The sequence below is a fragment of the Coregonus clupeaformis genome, chromosome 18 (assembly GCF_020615455.1).
Source record: "Coregonus clupeaformis isolate EN_2021a chromosome 18, ASM2061545v1, whole genome shotgun sequence".
In the NCBI taxonomy this organism is placed as follows: domain Eukaryota; kingdom Metazoa; phylum Chordata; class Actinopteri; order Salmoniformes; family Salmonidae; genus Coregonus; species Coregonus clupeaformis.
Window position 1 is genome coordinate 18,133,514 of NC_059209.1, and position 23,835 is coordinate 18,157,348.

Here is a 23,835-nt window from a genome sequence, read left to right on the forward strand (position 1 = left end):
GCAGGGTCTACAGACAATCACGGACTACAAAAGGAAAACCAGCCACGTCGCCGACACCGACGTCTCGCTTCCAGACAAGCTAAACACCTTCTTCGCCCGCTTTGAGGATAACACAGTGCCACCGACGCAGCCCGCTACCAAGGACTGTGGCTTCTCCATCTCCGACATGAGTAAGACATTTAAGCATGTTAACTCCCGCAAGGCTGCCGGCCCAGACGGCATCCCTAGCCGCGTCCTCAGAGCATGAGAAGACCAGCTGGCTGGTGTGTTTATGGACACATTCAATCTCTCCCTTTCCCAGTCTGCTGTTCCCACATGCTTCAAGATGGCCACCATTGTTCCTGTACCCAAGAAAGCAAAGGTAACTGAACTAAATGTATATCTCCCCGTAGCACTCACCTCTGTCATCATGAAGTGCTTTGAGAGACTAGTCAAGGATCATATCACCTCTACCTTACCTGTCACCCTAGACCCACTTCAATTTGCTTACCGACCCAACAGATCTACAGACGATGCAATCGCCATCACACTGCATACTGCCCTATCACATCTGGACAAGAGGAATACCTATGTAAGAATGCTGTTCATTGACTATAGCTCAGCATTCAACACCATAGTACCCTCCAAGCTCATCATTAAGCTCGAGGCCCTGGGTCTGAACCCCGCCCTGTGCAGCTGGTTCCTGGACTTCCTGACGGGCCGCCCCCAGGTGGTGAAGGTAGGAAACAACATCTCCACTTCGCTGATCCTCAACACTGGGGCCCCACAAGGGTGCGTTCTCAGCCCCCTGCTGTACTTCCTGTTCATCCATGACTGCGTGGCCAAGCACGCCTCCAACTCAATCATCAAGTTTGCAGACGACACAAAAGTAGTAGGCTTGATTACCAACAATGACGAGACCGCCTAAAGGGAGGAGGTGAGGGCTCTCGGAGTGTGCTGCCAGGAAAATAACCTCTCACTCAACGTCAACAAAGGAGATGATCGTGGACTTCAGGAAACAGCAGAGGGTGCACCCCCATATCCACATCGACAGGACCGCAGTGGAGAAGGTGGAAAGCTTCAAGTTCCTTGGCGTACACATCACTGACAAACTGAAATGGTCCACCCACGCAGACAATGTGGTGAAGAAGGTGCAACAGAGCCTCTTCATCTTCAGGAGGCTGAAGAAATTTGGCTTGGCACCTAAAACCCTCACAAACTTTTACAGATGCACAATTGAGAGCATCCTGTCGGGCTGTATCACCGCCTGGTACGGCAACTGCACCGCCCGCAACCGCAGGGCTCTCCAGAGGGTGGTGCGGTCTGCCGAACGCATTACCGGGGGCAAACTACCCGCCCTCCAAGACACATACAACACCCGATGTCACAGGAAGGCCAAAAAGATCATCAAGGACATCAACCACCCGAGCCACTGCCTGTTCACCCCCACTATCATCCAGAAGGCGAGGTCAGTACAGGTGCATCAAAGCTGGTACCGAGTGAATGAAAAACAGCTTCTATCTCAAGGCCATCAGACTGTTAAATAGCCATCACTAGCACAGAGGCTGCTGCTGCCTATTGAAATCGCTGGCCACTTTAAGAAATGGAACACTAGTCACTTTAATAATGTTTACATATCTAGCACTACTCATCTCATATGTATATACTGTATTCTATTCTATAATATTCTACTGTATCTTAGTCCATGCCGCTCTGTCATTGCTTGTCCATATATGTATATATTCTTAAATTCCATTCCTTACTAGATTTGTGTGTATTGGGTATAAATTGTGAAATTGTTAGATATTACTTGTTAGATATTACTGCACTGTCAGAGCTAGAAGCACAAGCATTTCGCTACACCCGCAAAAACATCTGCTAAACACGTATATGTGACAAAGAAAATTTGATTTGGATTTGATTTGGGGAGAGGCTATGTATTTAGCTAGTTACATTTACATTTACATTTTAGTCATTTAGCAGACGCTCTTATCCAGAGCGACTTACAGTTAGTGAATACATTTGTTTTATTTTTATACTGGCCCCCCGTGGGAATCGAACCCACAACCCTGGCGTTGCAAACGCCATGCTCTATCAACTGAGCTACATCCCTGCCGGCCATTCCCTCCCCTACCCTGGACGACGCTGGGCCAATTGTGCGCCGCCCATGAGTCTCCCGGTCGCGGCCGGCTGCGACAGAGCCTGGATTCGAACCAGGATCTCTAGTGGCACAGTTAGCACTGCGATGCAGTGCCTTAGACCACTGCGCCACTCAGTGGTCTAGTCAGTGGTCTATCACCGTATCATAGCTAGCTAGCCGCTCACCACACACCAGTCACAGCCATCATGTCGTACGTTTGTTGTATGTAATCCATTCCTTGCCATCTTGAGCAATATTGTGAATGCATTAGATGTTTGCACAAACTTTATGGAAGCCCATTTTCACTCCTATGCTGAGCAAGTGTGCGTGCATTCCAGACTTGACAACATGTCCACAACACATGGCAGCTGAGGGCGGACCACACCTTGTCTCTGGGCAATTGGACATCATTGGCAAAAGTGGCCATGTAAGTAATCCATACCGAACCCATCAATACCCGTCGTGATACACTCACTTCCAAATCTCGTTTTGGACGAGACTGACTTCATGACCAAAATGATCCTATTTACACTTTGTAGTTAATTTGGACACTAGAATGAATGTTTCTGACTCAAATCGATGCCATATAGGCCATTTATAACCAGAGAAGTTGGTTCTAGGAGGCAGTTCCCATTTAAAGGTGCAAAATGCAGAAATCGCTCTGCCATTTCCTGGTTGCTAAAATTGTAACAGTTCGCCTAATTTCAGTTTGTGACAAACCAAGCAATACAAGCAAAAAGTGTAGAGAAACATTGTACCATCTAAACCGCTGTGAAATATATTTTCAATAACCAAATGTATTGTATTTTCAGCTGTTTGAAGCTGGTGTACAAAACCGAAAGGAAAAGACGCAAAAACTAAACTTCAGAACGGGAAGCATAGAAATACCGCACATAGAACGGATCTACCACGTTAGACTGGCTTTCAATGAGAATAACAGATCTATAACTGACATTTCTATGTGAATTTGGTCAGGTCGCCCAAAAAGTTACATATTTCGCAGCTTCTTTCTACAATTTATGCTTTGGCCACAAATAATATAATATTTTCATATATAATAAGTGTAGGATGAGTCAACAACATTATTTGGGTATGTGTTAACATAATATGAAAAGTGAGATTTTCACTGGACAGTTATAAAAGGACTTCTTATAAACTCAACACAGTGCTAGTGATTTATAGTGCAAAACAAAGCAGCCCATTCACTCACTGCTGACTTTATATTACTACAGTAACATTAATCAGAGTAAGATGTTAATAGACTTTGTATGCTATCCATTGAAATGGGGATGATAGGATCATGTATTGTACTGTGTATCGTACGCAGTGTTATAATGGATGTCTCAATACATTAAAAAACAGTTAAACATTTAAATAGTTAAACTGGAGAAAACCAGAGCCATCTAGTGGATGTGATGTATTACTGTGGAATGAACCCACTGTAACCTACTACACATTTTCAGGATACAATGAGGTGAATCCTATACTTCCAAGTTTTTGTTTTACTAGATACCAAAAGAAAACTGAAAACATTATCACACATTATGCATATTTCCAGTATGCACTACTGTGCAGTTTGTGTCTTGGTATGCAGCCCACCTCCAGTAAAATGATATGCACATTTTGATTTATTTATTTCATTCTCGCAGTCAACAAGACTGAATTATGCAGAATGCAAAGTTACATTTAGACAGTCTTTAAAAAACAGAAGATACTACATCTGCCCACTGCTCTCTGACTGTTACTAACCAATACTAAATCAAAATTATTTGCACTGTTACCCTAGCCCAGTGTGACAAGGGGAGGATACTGGCCTTAAAACTACCTACCTACCAGCCTGCCAGAGAAACCTAAACTGGTACCTCCACTGACGACCCTGTTCATATATTGAGGCTGAAGGCCAGTAGAGGGGGCTGCTGACACACTCTACATCCAAACATAATTTTGGAACAGTGCTTTTCCCAGGTGTGCAGGCATTGGGTCCAGCAGAGCACTATAACATTCTCCTGCCTACCCAAAACTCCTTGCTCCAGCCAGTCGCTACGCCACACCCATGGACGTTAGTTTCTTCTCCGCAATGAGTCTGGATCTGAGTACCTCCCCAACGATTTCTAGAACGCAAACACATTCTAATAGTTCTGATTGGTCCCAGAAACTGTTGGGGTGGGCCAGAGCCATAAGACACGTGGGTAAAGCAGCGTTTTGAAAATGTGTCATAGGCTTTGATACTGATCGGTTAGAGATGATCCAATCAATTACGACATTGTTTTGTACAACATCCCTCATTTTAACGTCACTACAAACGACTTCAACAATGGCAGTCTCAGACTGAAGTATGTAGCAAACATAGAGCAGCAGATTAATTCAGTTTATCGTCAAGCCCTTGACAAGTAGTTGACATTAGTTGAATCGGGTGTGTTGCTGTGCTAATAAATGGAGATTGAATGCAAATTGTTTAGGTAATCTCTGAGGTTATGTTTGTAATTACTAATTAAACTCTGCTGATGGGGTCCTGAGGGTTCTCATGAGAGCTGTTAGGTGGAGTGGAGACCACTGCTGGTCTGGACTGGAACCATATGACAAGTCTTGTTACTCTCTCTGCCTCTCAACAGTAGAAATCAATGCGTGGGCCTGTACACACTCTACGGGCCACTTTCCCAGACCGAGATTAATCTATTGAGAACAATTTAATCCAGGACTAGGGTTAATCTGGGTCCAGGATGCATTGTGATTAATTGACTGCGGTCGGCCATTTTGGCAGAAAAAAAGACCAACCAAAAGGTAACTACGTGATCATAGAGTTGTAAGGGGATGGAGACGCTGACTGTGCCACAACTCATAAGGATTGTTCCCAAACCATCCCTTCTGGGCTCATTCAGTTCTCCATTCTCAATGGTTTGGAGCAGAGTGTATATTTACAAAACACTGTTAAAGGCTTTGCCTTGGGAGTGCTTTGCCTTGGGAGTGCTATTTCACACGCTAAAAATTGTATTTGAACAGAGCCTTGCCCTTCAGGACGTTAGGATCCTGTTACACTTAGGGCCACTGGCCAACAGGAGGATTGCGATGATGCCCCCGAGAAACTGACAGCCCAGCATCTTCATTGACCTGTGACTCCAGACAGGATGATCCTAGCTGCAAGGAGAGGCTGAAAGCATTTAAACTGGTAAACATACTCAATAGGCCTATTCAATAATGACTTGCTTACAGTATCTAGTCTCCACTAGAGCCATAGACAGTACACATATGTATGTACACTACCGTTCAAAAGTTTGGGGTCACTTAGAAATGTCCTTGTTTTCGAAAGAAAAGCAATTTTTTTGTCCATTAAAATAACATCAAATTGATCAGAAATACAGTGTAGACATTGTTAATGTTGTAAATGGCTATTGTAGCTGGAAACGGCTGATTTTTAATGGAATATCTACATAGGCGTACAGAGGCCCATTATCAGCAACCATCAGTCCTGTGTTCCAATGGCACATTGTGTTTGCTAATCCAAGTTTATCATTTGAAAAGGTTAATTGATCATTAGAAAACCCTTTTGCAATTATGTTAGCACAGCTGAAAACTGTTGTTGTTGTGCTGATTAAATAAGCAATAAAACGGGCCTTCTTGAGACTAGTTGAGTATTTGGAGCATCAGCAATTGTGGGTTTGATTACAGGCCCAAAATGACCAGAAACAAATCACTTTCTTCTGAAACTCGTCATTCTATTCTTGTTCTGAGAAATTACATGCGAGAAATTGCCAAGAAACTGAAGATCTCGTACAACGCTGTGTACTACTCCCTTCACAGAACAGCGCAAACTGGCTCTAACCAGAATAGAAAGAGGAGTGGGAGGCCCCGGTGCACAACTGAGCAAGAGAACAAATACATTAGTGTCTAGTTTGAGAAACAGACGCCTCACGGGTCTTCAACTGGCAGATTCATTAAATAGTACCCGCAAAACACCAGTCTCAACATCAACAGTGAAGAGGTGACTCCGAGATACTGACCTTCTAGGCAGAGTTGCAAAGAAAAAGCCATATTTCAGACTGGCCAATAAAAATAAAAGATTAAGATGGGCAAAAGAACACAGACACTGGACAGAGGAAGATTGGAAAAAAGTGTTATGGACAGACGAATCGAAGTTTGAGGTGTTCGGATCACAAAGAAGAACATTTGTGAGACACAGACCAAATGAAAAGATGCTGGAGGAGTGCTTGATGCCATCTGTCAAGCATGATGGGGGCAATGTGATGGTCTGGGGGTGCTTTGGTGGTGGTAAAGTGGGAGATTTGTAGAGGGTAAAAGGGTTCTTGAAGAAGGAATGCTATCACTCCATTTTGCAACGCCATGACATACCCTGGGGACGGCGCTTGATTGGAGCCAATTTCCTCCTACAACAGGACAATGACCCAAAGCACAGCTCCAAACTATGCAAGAACTATTTAGGGAAGAAGCAGTCAGCTGGTATTCTGTCTATAATGGAGTGGCCAGCACAGTCACCGGATCTCAACCCTATTGAGCTGTTGTGGTTGCAGCTTGACCGTATGGTACGTAAGAAGTGCCCATCAAGCCAATCCAACTTGTGGGATGTGCTTCAGGAAGCATGGGGTGAAATCTCTTCACATTTCCTTAACAAATTGACAACTAGAATGCCAAAAGGTATGCAAGGCTGTAATTGCTGCAAATGGTGGATTCTTTGACGAAAGCAAAGTTTGAAGGACACAATTATTATTTCAATGAAAAATAATTATTCCTAACCTTGCCAATGACAACATTTCCTATGCATTTTGCTATATTTCCTATTCAAACTCATTTCATGTATGTTTTCATGGAAAACAAGGACATTTCTAAGTGACCCCAAACTTTTGAACGGTAGTGTATATACAGTGCATTCGGAAAGTACACAGAACCCTTGACTTTTTTCACATTTTGTTACGTTACAGCCTCATTCTAAAATTGATTAAATACATTTTTGTTTTCATCAATCTACACACACAATACCCCATAATGACAAAGCGAAAACAAATTTTTTGAAAGTTTTGCAAATGTATTAAAAATAAGAAACAGAAATACCTTATTTACATAAGTGTTCAGACCCTTTGCTATGAGACTCGAAATTGAGCTCAGGTGCATCCTGTTTCCATTGATCATCCTTGAGATATTTCTACAACTTGATTGGAGTCCACCTGTGGTAAATTCAATTGATTGGACATGATTTGGAAAGGCACACACCTGTCTATATAAGATCCCACAGTTGACAGTGCATGTCAGAGCAAAAACCAAGCCATGAGGTCGAAGGAATTGTCTGTAGAGCACCGAGACAGGATTGTGTCGAGGCACAGATCAGGGGAAGGGTACCAATAAACTGCCAAACTGAGCAATCGGGGGAGAAGGGCCTTGGTCAGGGAGGTGACCAAGAACCCCATGGTCACTGACAGAGCTCCAGAATTCCTCTGTGGAGATGGGAGAACCTTCCAGAAGGACAACCATCTCTGCAGCACTCCACCAATCAGGCCTTTATGGTAGTGTGGCAGACGGAAGCCACTCCTCAGTAAAAGCAAGACAGCCCACTTGGAATTTGTCAAAAGCCACCTAGACTCTCAGACCATGAGAAACAAGATTCTCTGGTCTGATGAAACCAAAATTGAACTCTTTGGCCTGAATGCCAAGCGTCACGTCAGGAGGAAACCTGGGACCATCCCTACGGTGAAGCATGGTGGTGGCAGCATCATGCTGTGGGAGTGGCTTCGGGACAAGTCTCAATGTCCTTGAGAGGCCCAGCCAGAGCCCGGACTTGAAACCGATCGAACATCTCTGGAGACCTGAAAATAGCTGTGCAGCGATGCTCCCCATCCAACCTGACAGAACTTGAGAGGATCTGCAGGGAAGAATGGGAGAAACTCCAAATACAGGTGTGCCAAGCTTGAAGAGTCATAACCAAGTAGACTCGAGGCTGTAATCGCTGCCAAAGGTGCTTCAACAAAGTACTGAGTAAAGGGTCTGAATACTTGTAAATGTGATATTTTTGCTTCCTCATTATGGGGTATTGTGTGTATATTGAGGAGGAAAAAAAACAATAATCAATTTTAGAATAAGGCTGTAACGTAACTAAATGTGTAAAAAGTCAAGGGGTCTGAATACTTTCCGAATGCACTGTATATACTGTATTCTAGTCATTGAACACTGGTCACTTTAATAATGTTTACATACTGTATTCTAGTCATTGAACACTGGTCACTTTAATAATGTTTACATACTGTATTCTAGTCATTGAACACTGGTCACTTTAATAATGTTTACATACTGTATTCTAGTCATGGCTCATCCTATATAACTACTGCTGTGTAAATCTTTTCTATTCATATACTGTCTTTACACACCATTATATGTATATGTATATATATTTACATACATCAGTGGAGGCTGCTGAGGGGAGGACGGCTCATAATAATGGCTGGAATGGATTGAATGGAATGACATCTGAACACCATGTTTTTGATACCATTCCATTTACTCCATTCCATCCATTATTATGAGCCGGTCTCCCCTCAGCAGCCTCCACTGATATACATTATATATATATATATACACAGTGAGGGAAAAAAGTATTTGATCCCCTGCTGATTTTGTACGTTTGCCCACTGACAAAGAAATGATGCGTTTATCTGGATTTTTTTGTTGTTATTCTGTCTCTCACTGTTCAAATAAACCTACCATTAAAATTCTAGACTGATCATGTCTTTGTCAGTGGGCAAACGTACAAAATCAGCAGGGGATCAAATACTTTTTTCCCCTCACTGTACATACATACATACATACATACATACATACATACATACATACATACTGCTATGTATATATTATATACAAAGGTACTTGATATAAATGTATTTACAATGTGGTAAAATATGCATTAATTGACATGAATCATAAATAAATACAAATCATACCCTAATTGGGTTAAACATACTCAAAAAACACACACACCCATAATTACCCTGTGTAGCTCAGTTGGTAGAGCATGGCGCTTGCAACACCAGGGTTGTGGGTTCGATTCCCACGGGGGGCCAGTATGAAAAAAATATATTTGTATGCACTCACTAACTAAGTCGCTCTGGATAAGAGCGTCTGGTAAATTACAAAAAAAAAAAATATATATATACTGTTGTGCTGATTAAAGAAGCAATAAAACTAGCCTTTTTTAGACTAGTTGAGTATCTGGAGCATCAGCAATTGTGGGTTCGATTATCTGGATTTTTTTGTTGTTATTCTGTCTCTCACTGTTCAAATAAACCTACCATAAAAATTATAGACTGATCATGTCTTTGTCAGTGGACAAACGTCATTGATGTCACTTGTTAAATCCACTTCAAATCAGTGTAGATGAAGGGGAGGAGACAGGTTAAAGAAGGATTTTCAAGCCTTGAGACATGGATTGTGTATGTGTGCCATTCAGAGGGTAATTAGGCAAGACAAAATATTTAAGTGCCTTCGAACAGGGTATGGTAGTAGGTGCCAGGAGCACCGGTTTGTGTCAAGAACTGCAACACTGCTGGGTTTTTCACACTCAACAGTTTCCCGTGTGTATCAAGAAATGGTCCACCACCCAAAGGACATCCAGCCAAATTTGACAACTGTGGGAAGCATTGGAGTCAACATAGGCCAGCATCCCTGTGGAATGCTTTCGACACCTTGCAGAGTCCATGCCCTGACGAATTGAGGCTGTTCTGAGGGAAAAAGGCTAGGGTGCAACTCAATATTAGGAAGGTGTTCTTAATATTTGGTATACTCAGTGTATATCACATGAATATTGCAGTGTTGTGCCAATCCATTTCCACTATTTCCAAGTAGATTTGAAGTTTGCAAGTATTGCAACACATTGGGAAATAATTCCAACTCTGATGATGTAGTGCTTCTTCTTCTTCTTCTTGGATTGATGTCTGCTCAGAGAGATGGGTCCCAATTTTCCACCCTAGTGTGCACTTGCACAATTCGTGAGAAGGGTGGAGGTGGAGAATCTGGACAATGATACTTTGGGATTTTGGCAATGAGGCCCTTTATCTACTTCCCCAGAGTCAGATACACTCGTGGATACCATGTTTATGTCTCTGTGTCCAGTATGAAGGAAGTTAGAGGTTGTTTCAAGTATGGGTAGCTGCATCCCAATATGGCGACCAAAGTATGGGCGAGTGGGTGGTGTGTCGAAAGGAGTGGGTGTATGGAAAGCGAATCAGCTAATTGGGCAGATTTGTTGCCACTCAAGACCGTTCTGCGTAGCTGATTGGGATGCACTACGAGTCGCTACTAAGCCAACCACTGCTCCGGTGGTTTGCCTGCCGACTTAAAGTGCTTCCTCCTGGGTATCATGGTCTTGTTGCCTGCGGTAACTACGTGGCCATTTTCTTTCTCTCACGTGATTTTATTTCAAGTATGATAGCAGCCTACACAATAAATAATTAATATTGATAACCATCTAGATGTCACCTTGATACATACAGTCTACTACTCAATGGGGAGGGCATGAACGGCAACAACACCGGGACACAATGCCCCTTCGCTCCCGCTTGACAAGCACTACTATCCGGCAACGCGTGGGAAGTAGCTACCTATAAGCCAATATCAGAGTGACAGTCACAGTAACTAAGCACATGCATACAACGCATGAAACTGTACACCCATCATCAATACTTTAAACTAAAAATAAACTATCTTCAGTTTTATAAGAAAGTGTACAATTATTTGTTTAAAACTAACAGTGAAATACGACTCAGACTCATCCTCTGGCTTAAAAACAGAAGTCCAAGTACGGTAGCTCAATGTATGGTAGTTGCATGGTAAAAAAACAACAACAGCTAAATCAAAACCATCTAAACTATAGCAAAGCGCTTTCTACACATGCACTCCTTTCCACACGCCCACTACTTTCCTTTTACATTTACATTTACATTTTAGTCATTTAGCAGACGCTCTTATCCAGAGCGACTTACAGTTAGTGCATACATTATTATTTATATTTTTTCATACTGGCCCCCCATGGGAATCGAACCCACAACCCTGGCGTTGCAAACGCCATGCTCTACCAACTGAGCTACATCCCTGCCGGCCATTCCCTCCCCTACCCTGGACGACGCTGGGCCAATTGTGCGCCGCCCCATGGGTCTCCCGGTCGCGGCCGGCTACGACGGAGCCTGGATTCGAACCAGGAACTCTAGTGGCACAGCTAGCACTGCGATTCAGTGCCTTAGACCACTGCGCCACCCTCCTCCATGCTTTACGGTGGGAAATACACATGCAGAAATACACATCATCCGTTCACCCACACCGCGTCTCAGAAAGACACGTGGTTGGAACCAAAAATCTCAAATTTGGACTCCAGACCAAAGGAGAAATTTCCACAGGTCTAATGTCCATTGCTCATGTTTCTTGGCCCAAGCAAGTCTCTTCTTATTATTGGTGTCCTTTAGTAGTGGTTTATTTGCAGCAATTCGACCATGAAGGCCTGATTCACAGTCTCCTCTGAACAGTTGATGTTGAGATGTGTCTGTTACTTGAACTCTGAAGCATTTATTTCGGCTGCAATTTCTGAGGCTGGTAACTCTAATGAACTTATCCTCTGCAGCAGAGGTAACTCTGGGTCTTCCATTCCTGTGGCGGTCCTCATGAGAGCCAGTTTCATCATAGCACTTGATGCTTTTTGTGAATGCACTTGAAGAAGCTTTTAAAGTTCTGTCACAACACAACTGATTGGCTCAAACTCATTAAGAAGGAAATACATTCCACAAATTAACTTTTAGGAGGGCACACCTGTTAATTGAAATGCATTCCAGGTGACTACCTCATGAAGCTGGTTGAGAGAATACCAAGAGTGTGCAAAGCTGTCAAAGGCAAAGGGTGGCTACTTTGAAGAATCTAAAATATATTTGTTTAACACTTTTTTGGTTACTACATGATTACATATGTGTTATTTCATAGTTTTGATGTCTTCACTATTATTCTGCAATGTAAAAACTGGTAAAAATAAAGAAAAATCCTTGAATGAGTAGGTGTGTCCAAACTTTTGACAAGTGTATTTCTAAACAAACATTACCAGTCAAAAGTTTGGACACACCTACTCATTCCAGGGTTTTTACTATTTTACTCATGACAGGGATTACGAGAGAGAAAACCTACAAAGAAAATAACCAAATTGTACAGTCCATCTATTCAAATTAAACTTAGAACATGTATCACTATCACTAAAGTATGGATATAAAACGTGCTGATACAGTGCCTTCAGAAAGTATTCACACCTTTGGACTTTTTCCACATTTTGTTGTGTTACAGCCTGAATTTAAAATTGACAATACCCCATAATGTCAAAGTGGAATTATGTTTTTAGAATTTTGTACAAATTAATAAAAAATGAAAAGCTGAAATGTCTTGAGTCAATAACCACTTAGTTAACGCAAGCCTAAATAACTCCAGGAGTAAAAATGTGCTTAAAAAGTCAGATAGTAAGTTGCATGGACTAACTCTGTGTGCAATAATGGTGTTAAACATTAATTTTGAATGACTACCCCATCGCTGTACCCCACAAGTCCAATTTTCTGTAAGGTCCCTCAGTTGAGCAGTGAATTTGAAGCACAGATTCAACGACAAAGACCAGGGAGTTTTTCAATGCCTCGCAAATAGGGGAACCTATTGGTAGATGGGTAAAGTTATTAATTACACTTTGGATGGTGTATCAATACACCCAGTCACTTCAAAGATACAGGTGTCCTTCCTAACTCAGTTAACGGGGAGGAAGGAAACCACTCACGAATTTCACCATGATACCAATGGTGATTTTTAAAAAGTTACATAGTTAAATAGCTGCGATAGTTTTATCCTGAGGATGGATCAACAATATTGTAGTTACTCCACAATACTAACCTAAATGACAAAGTGAAAAGAAGGAAGCCTGTACAGAATACAAAATATTCCAAAATGTGCATCCTGTTTGCAATAAGGCACTAAAGTAATACTGCAAAAAACGTGGCAAAGAAATGAACTTTTTGTCCTGAATACAAAGCATTATGTTTGGGGCAAATCCAACTCAACACATCACTGAGTACCACTCATCATATTTTCAAGCATGGTGGTGGCTGCATCATGTTATGGGTATGCTTGTCATTGGCAAGGACTAGGGAGTTTTTTTAGGATAAAAAGAAAAGGACTAGAGTTAAGCACAGGAAAAGTCCTAGAGGAAAACCTGGTTCAGTCTGCTTTCTAACAGACACTGGGAGACAAATCCACCTTTCAGCAGGACAATAACCTAAAACAGAAGGCCAATTATACACTGGAGTTACCTACCAAGACAACATTGAATGTTCCCGAGTGGCCTAGTTACAGTTTTGACAAATCGTCTTGAAGATCTGGGAAGGTTTGAAAATGGCTGTTCAGAAATGATAATAACCAACTTGACAGAGCTTGAAGAATTTTAAAAATAATAAATAGGCAAATATTGTACAATCCAGGTTTGCAAAGCTCTTAGAGACCCAGAAAGACTCACAGCTGTAATCGCTGCCAAAAGGTGATTCTAACATGTATTGACTCAGTGGTTGAATACTTATCTAGAAGTTTTTATTTTATTTTTTATTATTCCACTTTGACATTAGAGTATTTTATGTAAATCGTTGACAGAAAAAATCTAATTACATCCATTTTAATCCCACTTTGTAACATAACAAAATGTGGAAAAAGTAAAGGGGTGTGAATACTTTCTGAAGGCACTCACATTTGACTGTTCGGAGTCTGAGCACCCTCAGAAATCAGGAAAGCAGAATATGGCAAGGTGAGGTGGAAAAGCAAGCGCATGCATGCGTGACACTGTCCAGTAGCTGCTGGTCCTGGCTCTGGTATGAACAGTATGCTTACCATAGGCAGGGAAGGGAGCTGCAGTACCATAACCATATGGAGCTCCATAGCCTGAAAACAGAGGTCAGGGAACTTTAGTTACAGGCGCAGTGCTTACATAGCGACAACCTAACGAACACACCCATTTACACACACACACACACACCAAGCCCCGGGTCTTACCTGTTGGGAGGTAGCCATGGGTGGGGGGAGCGCTGATGTAGGGTGCTCTATGCATCACTGGCCTCGTTCTAGGCCTGGAATGGGCATGGGCTGGGATAGACACGGTTGACGACACAGTTCTCTTCACCTGCAAACAAACACACACTCATTACATTCTAGTCATTTAGCAGACGCTCTTATCCAGAGCGACTTACAGTTAGTGAGTGCATACATTTTCATACTGGCCCCCCGTGGGAAACGAACCCACAACCCTGGCGTTGCAAGCGCCATGCTCTACCAACTGAGCTACAGGGGACAATTACAGGGGACAATTACGGTTCTAGCGTCACCTTTCCATACATTTCTATACTTTCGGACGTATGCTGCACGACTAATAATGATAGGCTCATTTGAATTCTATGGATGACAGTGAGGTTTGTCCACCCACCGGTGTGGTGGGTCTCCTCTTCTTGTTGCGGGGGTCTTTGGAGTCAGAGAAGAGTCTCTTCAGAGCAGCCAGGGCGGCGCTAGCCTTTGCTGCTTTCTTATTGGGCCCCAAGCCTCTGAACTTCTGTTTATCAACCTCCACCTACAGTACAGTACAGACCAGACACTCAATCATTCAGAACTATACTGGGGCCATTTGTCCTGACCTACTGACCCGCTCAGTGGAAACACTGGGCTCTAGTTTAGTTTCTCTTGGTCAGGTCAAAAGACTATAAGAAAAGTCAAGCAGATGCTAGGCTGCTGGGAGTGTGTGCACGTGTGTGTATGTCTGTGTATGTGCGAAGCACCGCTACAAATAGTTATATTTTATAGCAAATGCTGCAGAAGCAAACTCCTTCATAGGCGACTCTTTCATCTGCACACACACGCACGCACACACACGGCTGGCGCGCCCCAACTGTCTGTTGCGCCGCGCCCGCACACACAGCTGGCGGTGTAAACCCGCCTGAAAACAGCCTATACTATATCTTTGTCTATAAAACATCTGTGCTGCATGCGACTGAACAAGTCACAGGAAGCATGCACTCCTTTTGTTACCTTCCTTGTTAGAATAAAACAGGGTTGGGCGGATTACTTGAAAAATGTACTACCTAATCTGTTAGCCTACTAATACATGTATTGATAAATACAAAATGTGCACATATTCAATAGCCTAGAAGAAACAAATAAACCAAAATCAAAGTTATTTTAACCTGGTAATAATAAACTGTTCTTTCAATTTGCTCCAGAATCTATTTATCAATAATAAAACTAGGCCTACAATATTTCCTTGAAACGTTGACTCAAACAGCATATGTTGGAAAGGAATTGCCTTTATTAGAGATTCTGCACAGCGGCTTGTTCTGGCCGATCCCCTCGATCTTATCAGCAGCACACATAATCTCTCCATCGATTGGAGGAGTATCAGGCTACTAGTGAATGGCACCAATATGTAAAGTCTGACTATAGCCTATTAATAGGCTAACAGTTTAATTGTTTCTATATGAAAAGAACTAATGTGACTGACCTGCACAGGTAGGAAAGTGTCCAGATGATTGTGTGCTGATTGACTAGTACACTAGATGTGAATGTTCTGAAAGATTCATTCTAATCAATCTGAATAATTTAACAGCCCCATTCAACAGCCAACGGGCCATCAGCAGAACAATAATTATTGCTTAGTCTATGAGAGTTTTGCTGTATCCACATTGGATTCAATAGCACCTTTGGCAGTGATTACAGCCTTGATTCTTCTTGGGTATGACGCTACAAGCTTGGCACACCTGTATTTGGGGAGTTTCTCCCATTCTTCTCTGCAGATCCTCTCAAGCTTTGTCAGGTTGGATGGGGAGCGTTGCTGCACAGCTATTTTCAGGTCTCTCCAGAGATGTTCGATCGGGTTCAAGTGCGGGCTCTGGCTGGACCACTCAAGGACATTCAGAGACTTGTCCTGAAGCCACTCCTGCGTTATCTTGGCTATCTGCTTAGGGTCATTGTCCTGTTGGAAGGTGAACCTTCACCCCAGTCGGAGGTCCTGAGCGCTCTGGAGCAGGTTTTCATCAAGGATCTCTCTGTACTTTGTTCCGTTCATCTTTGCCTTGATCCTGACTAGTCTCCCAGTCCCTGCCGCTGAAAAACATCCCCACAGCATGATGCTGCCACCACCATGCTTCACCGTAGGGATGGTGCCAGGTTTCCTCCAGACGTGACGCTTGGCATTCAGGCCAAAGAGTTCAATCTTGGTTTCATCAGACCAGAGAATCTTGTTTCTCATGGTCTGAGAGTCTTTAGGTGCCTTTTGGCAAACTCCAAGCAGTCTGTCGTGTGCCTTTTACTGAGGACTGGCTTCCGTCTGGTCACTACGACAAATGCCTGATTGGTGGAGTGCTGCAGAGATGGTTGTCCTTCTGGAAGGTTCTCCCATCTCCACAGAGGAACTCTAGAGCTCTGTCAGAGTGACAATCAGGTTCTTGGTCACCTCCCTGACCAAGGCCCTTCTCCCCCGATTGGTCAGTTTGGCCGGGCGGCCAGCTCTAGGAAGAGTCTTGGTGGTTCCAAACTTCTTCCATTTAAGAATGGCCACTGTGTTCTTGGGGACCTTCAATGCTGCAGACATTTTTTGGTACCCTTCCCCAGTTCTGTTCCTCGACACAATCCTGTCTCTGACCTCTACGGACAATTTCTTTGACCTCATGGCTTGGTTTTTGCTCTGACATGCACTGTCAACTGTGGGACCTTATATAGACAGGTGTGTGCCTTTCCAAATCATGTCTAATCAATTGAATTTACCACAGGTGGACTCCAATCAAGTTGTAGAAACATCTTAAGGATGATCAATGGAAACAAGATGCACCTGAGCTCAATTTCGAGTCTCATAGCGCAAAGGGTCTGAATACTTATGTAAATAAGGTATCTGTTTTCTGTTTTTAGTCAATTTGCAAACATTTCTAAAAACCTGTTTTTGCTTTGTCATTATGGGGTATTGTGTGTAGATTGCTGACGATTTGTTTTCATGTAATCCATTTTAGAATAAGGCTGTAACGTAACAGAATGTGGAAAAAGTCAAGGGGTCTGAATACTTTCCGAAGGCACTGTAAATAAAAAGTATTGATCATTATAATCATATTAAGAGTTAAGAAAAGTAATACATTTAGTATGTAAAGATAAACAAAAATAAGTGAGCCAACCTCCCATCCCGTTCCCTAACCCCACCCATCCATGTCTCCATCCATCCAACCTCACCACCCTGAAACCATGTTTTCCACCCCTTCAGAGGCATATCCCTGTAATGCTTAGAGAAGATCTCATGTCAAGTGTTATTGAAGTGTGGTTGCATGTTCACCTGCCTCATCTAAAGCCTATTATTTTAGGGTGTTGCTATAGGCCACCAAGTGCTAACAGTCAGTATCTAAATAATGTGTGTGAAATGCTTGATAGTGTATGTGATGTAAACAGAGAGGCCTATTTTCTTGGGGACCTGAATATTGACTAGTTTTCATCAAGCTGTCCGCTCAACCTGTAATCTGGTTCAGGTTATTACTCAACCTACCAGGGTGTTTACAAACACTACAGGAACAAGATCATCCCCATGTATTGATCACATTTTTACTAATACTATAGAACTTTGTTCTAAAGCTGTATCCGTACCCATTGGATGCAGTGATCACAATATAGTGGCTATATCCAGGAAAGCCAAAGTTTCAAAAGCTGGGCCTAAAATATTGTATAAGAGATCATACAAAAGATTTTACTGTGACTCTTATGTGGATGGTGTTCAAAATATTTGTTGGTATGATGTGATTAATAAGGAGCATCCAGAGGCTGCACTTCATGAATTTGTGAAATTGCTTCTTCCAATTATTGATAAACATGCACCTGTTAAAAAAACTGACTGTTAGAACTGTTAAGGCTCCATGGATTGATGAGGAATTGAAAAACTATATGGTTGAAAGAGATGGGGCAAAGGGAGTGGGTAATAAGTCAGGCTGCACATCTGATTGGCTGACTTACTGCCAATTGAGAAATTATGTGACTAAACTCAACAAAAATAAACTGTATTATGAAGCCAAGATCAATTATATAAAGAATGATGGAAAAAAAACTTGAGTACTTTAAATGAAATTATGGGCAGAAATCAAATTAGTATTTAGAGAGCAAAATCATTTAAACATTATGACTTGCCAATAAAGAAAAAAAAAAGTATATTGTGGGAGAGGTTGATTTTTTGGGGTTATCGATCAATAATGACAAACCTCCTGGCATAGCCACTCCCATCTGTCATATCTTTAATCTGAGTCTAGAAGAAAGGGTTTGTCCTCAGGCCTGGAGGGAAGCCAAAGTCATTGGGTGAGACATTCTTACTAATCTGCTAGAGAACCAGTTTGGATTTAAGTATAACTTTTGTATGACTGACTCCTTTAGTGAGAGGTTTAATGCTTTAATATTTCATCATTTCTGCCCTCCAAATTCATATTATATAAATAGGCCCATTAACAAGTCACTAGGTGTAGGCAAGGCCATACGCAAATAGGTAAACTGGGATATGACTAAAGAGTTAATCAGGGTGATTTTTCCACAAATAGACAGGTATTTTCCTTTCCATGGTAGCAAGATCTTATCTATTTTTGCCAACTTTCTATTAAAATGTATTGTTGTGAGATAATTTCTTTCTTTTGGGATATGAATACCGAGTATGTCCACTTCACCGTCAGACAATTTTATCTCATGAAGCTGGTTGAGAGAATGCCAAGAGTGTGCAAGGCAAAGGGTGGTTATTTAAAGAATCTCAAATATAGAATATATTTTGATTTGTTTAACACTTTTTTGGTTACTACATGATTCCATATGTGTTATTTCATAGTTTTGATCTCTTCACTATTATTCTACAATGTAGGAAATAGTCAAAATAAAGAAAAACCCTTGAATTAGTAACTTTTGACTGCCACTATACACACATACACATATATATATATACACACACAGTGGGGAGAACAAGTATTTGATACACTGCCGATTTTGCAGGTTTTCCTACTTACAAAGCATGTAGAGGTCTGTCATTTTTATCATAGGTTCACTTCAACTGTGAGAGACGGAATCTAAAAAAATCCAGAAAATCACATTGTATGATTTTTAAGTAATTAATTTGCATTTTATTGCATGACATAAGTATTTGATACATCAGAAAAGCAGAACTTAATATTTGGTACAGAAGCCTTTGTTTGCAATTACCGAGATCATACGTTTCCTGTAGGTCTTGACCAGGTTTGCACACACTGCAGCAGGGATTTTGGCCCACTCCCCACTTAAAATCCTGCAGCGCACGCAAGGTCCCCCTGCTCAAGCCAGCGCATGTCCAGGCCCATCTGAAGTTTGCCAATGACCATCTGGATGATCCAGAGGAGGAATGGGAGAAGGTCATGTGGTCTGATGAGACAAAAATAGAGCTTTTTGGTCTAAACTCCACTCGCCGTGTTTGGAGGAAGAAGAAGAATGAGTACAACCCCAAGAACACCATCCCAACTGTGAAGCATGGAGGTGGAAACATCATTCTTTGGGGATGCTTTTCTGCAAAGGGGACAGGACGACTGCACCGTATTAAGGGGAGGATGGATGGGGCCATGTATCGCGAGATCTTGGCCAACAACCTCCTTCCCTCAGTAAGAGCATTGAAGATGGGTCGTCGCTGGGTCTTCCAGCATGACAACGACCCGAAACACACAGCCAGGGCAACTAAGGAGTGGCTCCGTAAGAAGCATCTCAAGGTCCTGGAGTGGCCTATCCAGTCTCCAGACCTGAACCCAATAGAAAATCTTTGGAGGGAGCTGAAAGTCCGTATTGCCCAGCGACAGCCCCGAAACCTGAAGGATCTGGAGAAGGTCTGTATGGAGGAGTGGGCCAAAATCCCTGCTGCAGTGTGTGCAAACCTGGTCAAGACCTACAGGAAACGTATGATCTCTGTAATTGCAAACAAAGGTTTCTGTACCAAATATTAAGTTCTGCTTTTCTGATGTATCAAATACTTATGTCATGCAATAAAATGCAAATTAATTACTTAAAAATCATACAATGTGATTTTCTGGATTTTTGTTTTAGATTCCGTCTCTCACAGTTGAAGTGTACCTATGATAAAAATTACAGACCTCTACATGCTTTGTAAGTAGGAAAACCTGCAAAATCGGCAGTGTATCAAATACTTGTTCTCCCCACTGTATATATATATATATATATATATATATATATATATACACACACACACACACACACACACACACACACACACACACACACACACACACACACATACATACACACACAATATTCTGCCCATATGAACTAATTTAATTTATGCCAAAAAAAACAGCCACACATGATTTACAGAAAATCAGCAAACATACCATTTTTTTCTTCACATTCTTTAATAACAGACTCATAAACATAAACACGCAATAGGCTACAGCTCGATTCACAGCTGTTTCCCACCGAAATATGAGGAAACTCGAAGTATTGTAGCCTACAATGCGAGGAGGGTGAGTGCGCTGAGGGCTCTGTACGCAGAGTTCGACCCTCACCGAAGCGTTTTGCTCGACAAAAAGCAGCGCAAGCGTGTATGTTTGTATAAAGACTCCTGGAGAACAAGAGGAAGAGGAACATAAAGATATTATTTTACTATGTACTGTAAGATCAAGACTTGCCTCCATGATGAAGCGTTTGTCGTAGCTGCCGCCTGTCTCTGATAGCAGTTGGTACTTCAGGCCTCTGCGTTTCTCGTTCAGCTCCATCACTGGGTTCTTGCCCCCTGCTGTCAGGAGAGGGCCTGGGGTGCGGGACTAGGGATAATAATAAGAGGAAATCACTAACTCTGTATGGGGTTCAGTCGGTGAATCACACAAAACATATCCATTATGGATGTACACCAATTTAACAACTATCGCATATACTTAGGCAATCACAATGAAAGCCTCCGGACACAATCTGGACCTGAATCTAAAGCTTTCAAATGCTGTTAAGATTTATAACAGGTTTCCATACTAGTGTGACAGTTGTGTGGTTACCTCATGTTGTTAGTGTGATGGTTGTGTGGTTAGCTAGTGTTGTTAGTGTGACGGTTGTGTGGTTACCTCGTGTGTGTCTGTGGAGGTGACAGAGTTTCTGCTGGAGATGGTGGACATTCTGTTTCTGTCACTTCTATGGTTGCGTCCCTCACCGTCAGACCTCTCGTCAGCGCTCAGGGAGTCCAGGTCCACATCGAAGACAGCTGGGTAACCTAGTGCCTGTAGGACCTGGAGAACAGGAACATAAAGATAGTAAAATAATATGTACTGTAAGATCAAGAGGAGCTGCACTTCCTTGGACACTGTGTGCTATCATGGTAGAGTGCACCCAATAGGTGTGTCATATCTGCCATGTGTCAATGTAATGTGTCACAGTTCTACAATACATGTACAGATGATTCTACATCATCTTTCTTAAAAATCTTCTTCAATCCAATCCAATTCTTCTCTCATGTTACTGGCCTCTGCCTGTCCTAACTGTTAGTCCTCATCATCTCGTAACATGCATTCCTCCATTTATTCTTCCCATGCCATTTACTGAAATAGGTTTGTTGGGTACCTTAAGTGCTACTTGTAGTTTGGCCGTCTTCTTGGAGGCGCCGGAAGCCTCGTAGACAGTGCCGTGGACGTCCACAGACATGGTGAAGACTGGAGCGTGGACCGGGCCGGACTGGGACAACAGCTTGTACTGCAGCCCCGGGTGGACCTGGTTCAGTCTTATCAGGGAGTTCATGGAGTGGTTGGGGTCCATCATCTTACTGTCCAGAACTAGGAGGAGGAAACATGGAGACCATACAGGGTTTCAATGACATAAATGAAAAGTCTATGGAATAGATTGTGATTCTGAACAATTGAGTAGTTTGATTCTGTACAGTACTTTGCTCATTCTGATTCTGTACTAGGTCAGCATGGCAGGCGTCAAGGCATGTCTAATCTATATGCCCAGGCAGACGTGGAGTGATATTGAGGAAGAGAGCAGGTGTGTCAGATAGAGTGGCAGAAGGTGGTGGTGCTAATAGAAGGAGAGCGTCCTGTAGTGTAGGTAGGGTGTCCTGTGCGAGGTAGCGAGGTGTAGAAAGATAATTGTGTGCGAGACTACCTGGAGGGGGGATTAATCCCAAGTCCATTTCAACCCCCTATCTGTCAGTCACCTGCTTTGAACTGTGGGAGATCAAAGTCCTGTGGGATTGGAGTCACAGTGAGGGGGAATTTAATTACTGTGACACAGACAGCCTTACTAGCCATGAGGGGTAGGTGAGAGATGGTATGAGATAAATACCCCACTCAGAGTGCTATTTTTCGGTATTGACATTCTGGAATGTACCAGCATTCTATTATAGAGTTCTTATATGGGCAATGGGTATAAGCTGATCTACAGAAAGACTATGCATCTAGATGACATCAAGTAGTTCTCCAGGCTGAATGGAGAGGAAAGGGATTTCTCTACACTCAGGAAAGATTTAGCCAGAGCAGCAGTGAATCTGACCTCTCATCAGGTTGTGTTTCATCCTCTTGAAGAGCTGTCTGTCGTCAGTGTGTCTGTCTTCGTGCTGCCTTTTACGACAGGTTCCTGTGTAATACAAAGTATGGTTTCACCTTCAGGAGAGCAGAGACAACCCGAGATCTCGCACACACACTCGCACGCACACACACCTTTGTCCGACCCGGAGAGTCTGTGTGACGGTTTGGTTGGAGTGAGAGGATTCATATTCAGGACCTTATAAAGCTGTCCAAAGGCCAGGAGGCGTAGCGCATGCTGAAACAAACAGCAGACACAGTATGAAACACCAGACAGAATGAGGGCACAAAACAAGAGTCAAAAACACCCACAAGCCCTCTAGGAAAGAGCGATTCTAGAAATACCTACTAGAATGTAATCAATGGGTGAATTAAATAGGAAACTATAGATCAATAGTATGTATTTAAAAGGACACTTCGAGATTCTGCTATTTAAGGAAGTTAGCGGTAGTTTCGCAAGCCAATGCTAGCATGCGTTAGTGCAATGACTGGAATTTTACAGGTACGGTAGCATTGCTATACCAAAATCTCACAGTACCCCTTTAAGTTATTTTATTAGATTTGTATTTTATTAGGAGCCCCAATTAGCTCTTCCTAGGGTCCAAATAGGAAACACAACACAAACAAAATATATAATATACAAAATACAAAATATATAAAAATGGCTCTATTTAATACTGTGTTTCCCAGCCTCTGTTCTGGTCCTTGGGACTGTGAAAAGACCTCTGGCTGTATGTCTTGTGTGGTACCGATGAGTGCCAACTGCTTGAACAGACAGTTTAGTACCTTTAACCCATCAACACCTCGCACAAAGACCAACAGTGATGCAGTCAATCTCTTTGAGCCAGGAGAGATTGACATGCCTACCACTGGCATTCACCCTCCGTGTACATCTAAGTGCAATAGGTGCTGCTCTGTTCCAACTGTAATTTTCCTAGATCCTTCTTTGCCGCACATGACCACACAACTGGACAGTAGTCCAGGTGCGACAAAATTTGGGCCTGTAGGACCTGCCTGGTTGATTTAGATGTCAAGAAAGCAGAGCAACGCCTTATCATGGACAGACCTCTTCCCATTTTAGCAACCATTGAGTCTACATGTTTTGACCTAACAGCTTGCTATCCAGGGTTACCC

General features: G+C 42.5%; 1 protein-coding gene across 2 annotated transcripts in view; it reads right to left on the reverse strand.

Annotated features, from left to right (window-relative positions):
* LOC121550561 (spermatid perinuclear RNA-binding protein-like) overlaps positions 1-23,835 on the reverse strand; it is a 76,844-nt gene that overhangs the window by 15,885 nt on the left and 37,124 nt on the right. The window contains exons 10-17 of one of the 2 annotated variants that reach the window (XM_041862873.2): positions 22,837-22,939; positions 22,670-22,753; positions 21,743-21,951; positions 21,250-21,411; positions 20,824-20,958; positions 14,595-14,735; positions 14,168-14,294; positions 14,006-14,056 (exon numbers count right to left, since the gene is read on the reverse strand). In XM_041862873.2, coding sequence (XP_041718807.1) covers positions 14,006-14,056; positions 14,168-14,294; positions 14,595-14,735; positions 20,824-20,958; positions 21,250-21,411; positions 21,743-21,951; positions 22,670-22,753; positions 22,837-22,939 — 1,012 coding nt within the window. Of the gene's footprint in view, positions 1-13,692; positions 14,057-14,167; positions 14,295-14,594; positions 14,736-20,823; positions 20,959-21,249; positions 21,412-21,742; positions 21,952-22,669; positions 22,754-22,836; positions 22,940-23,835 lie in introns of those variants that run through there. The other variant, XM_041862872.1, reaches the window with a different exon arrangement.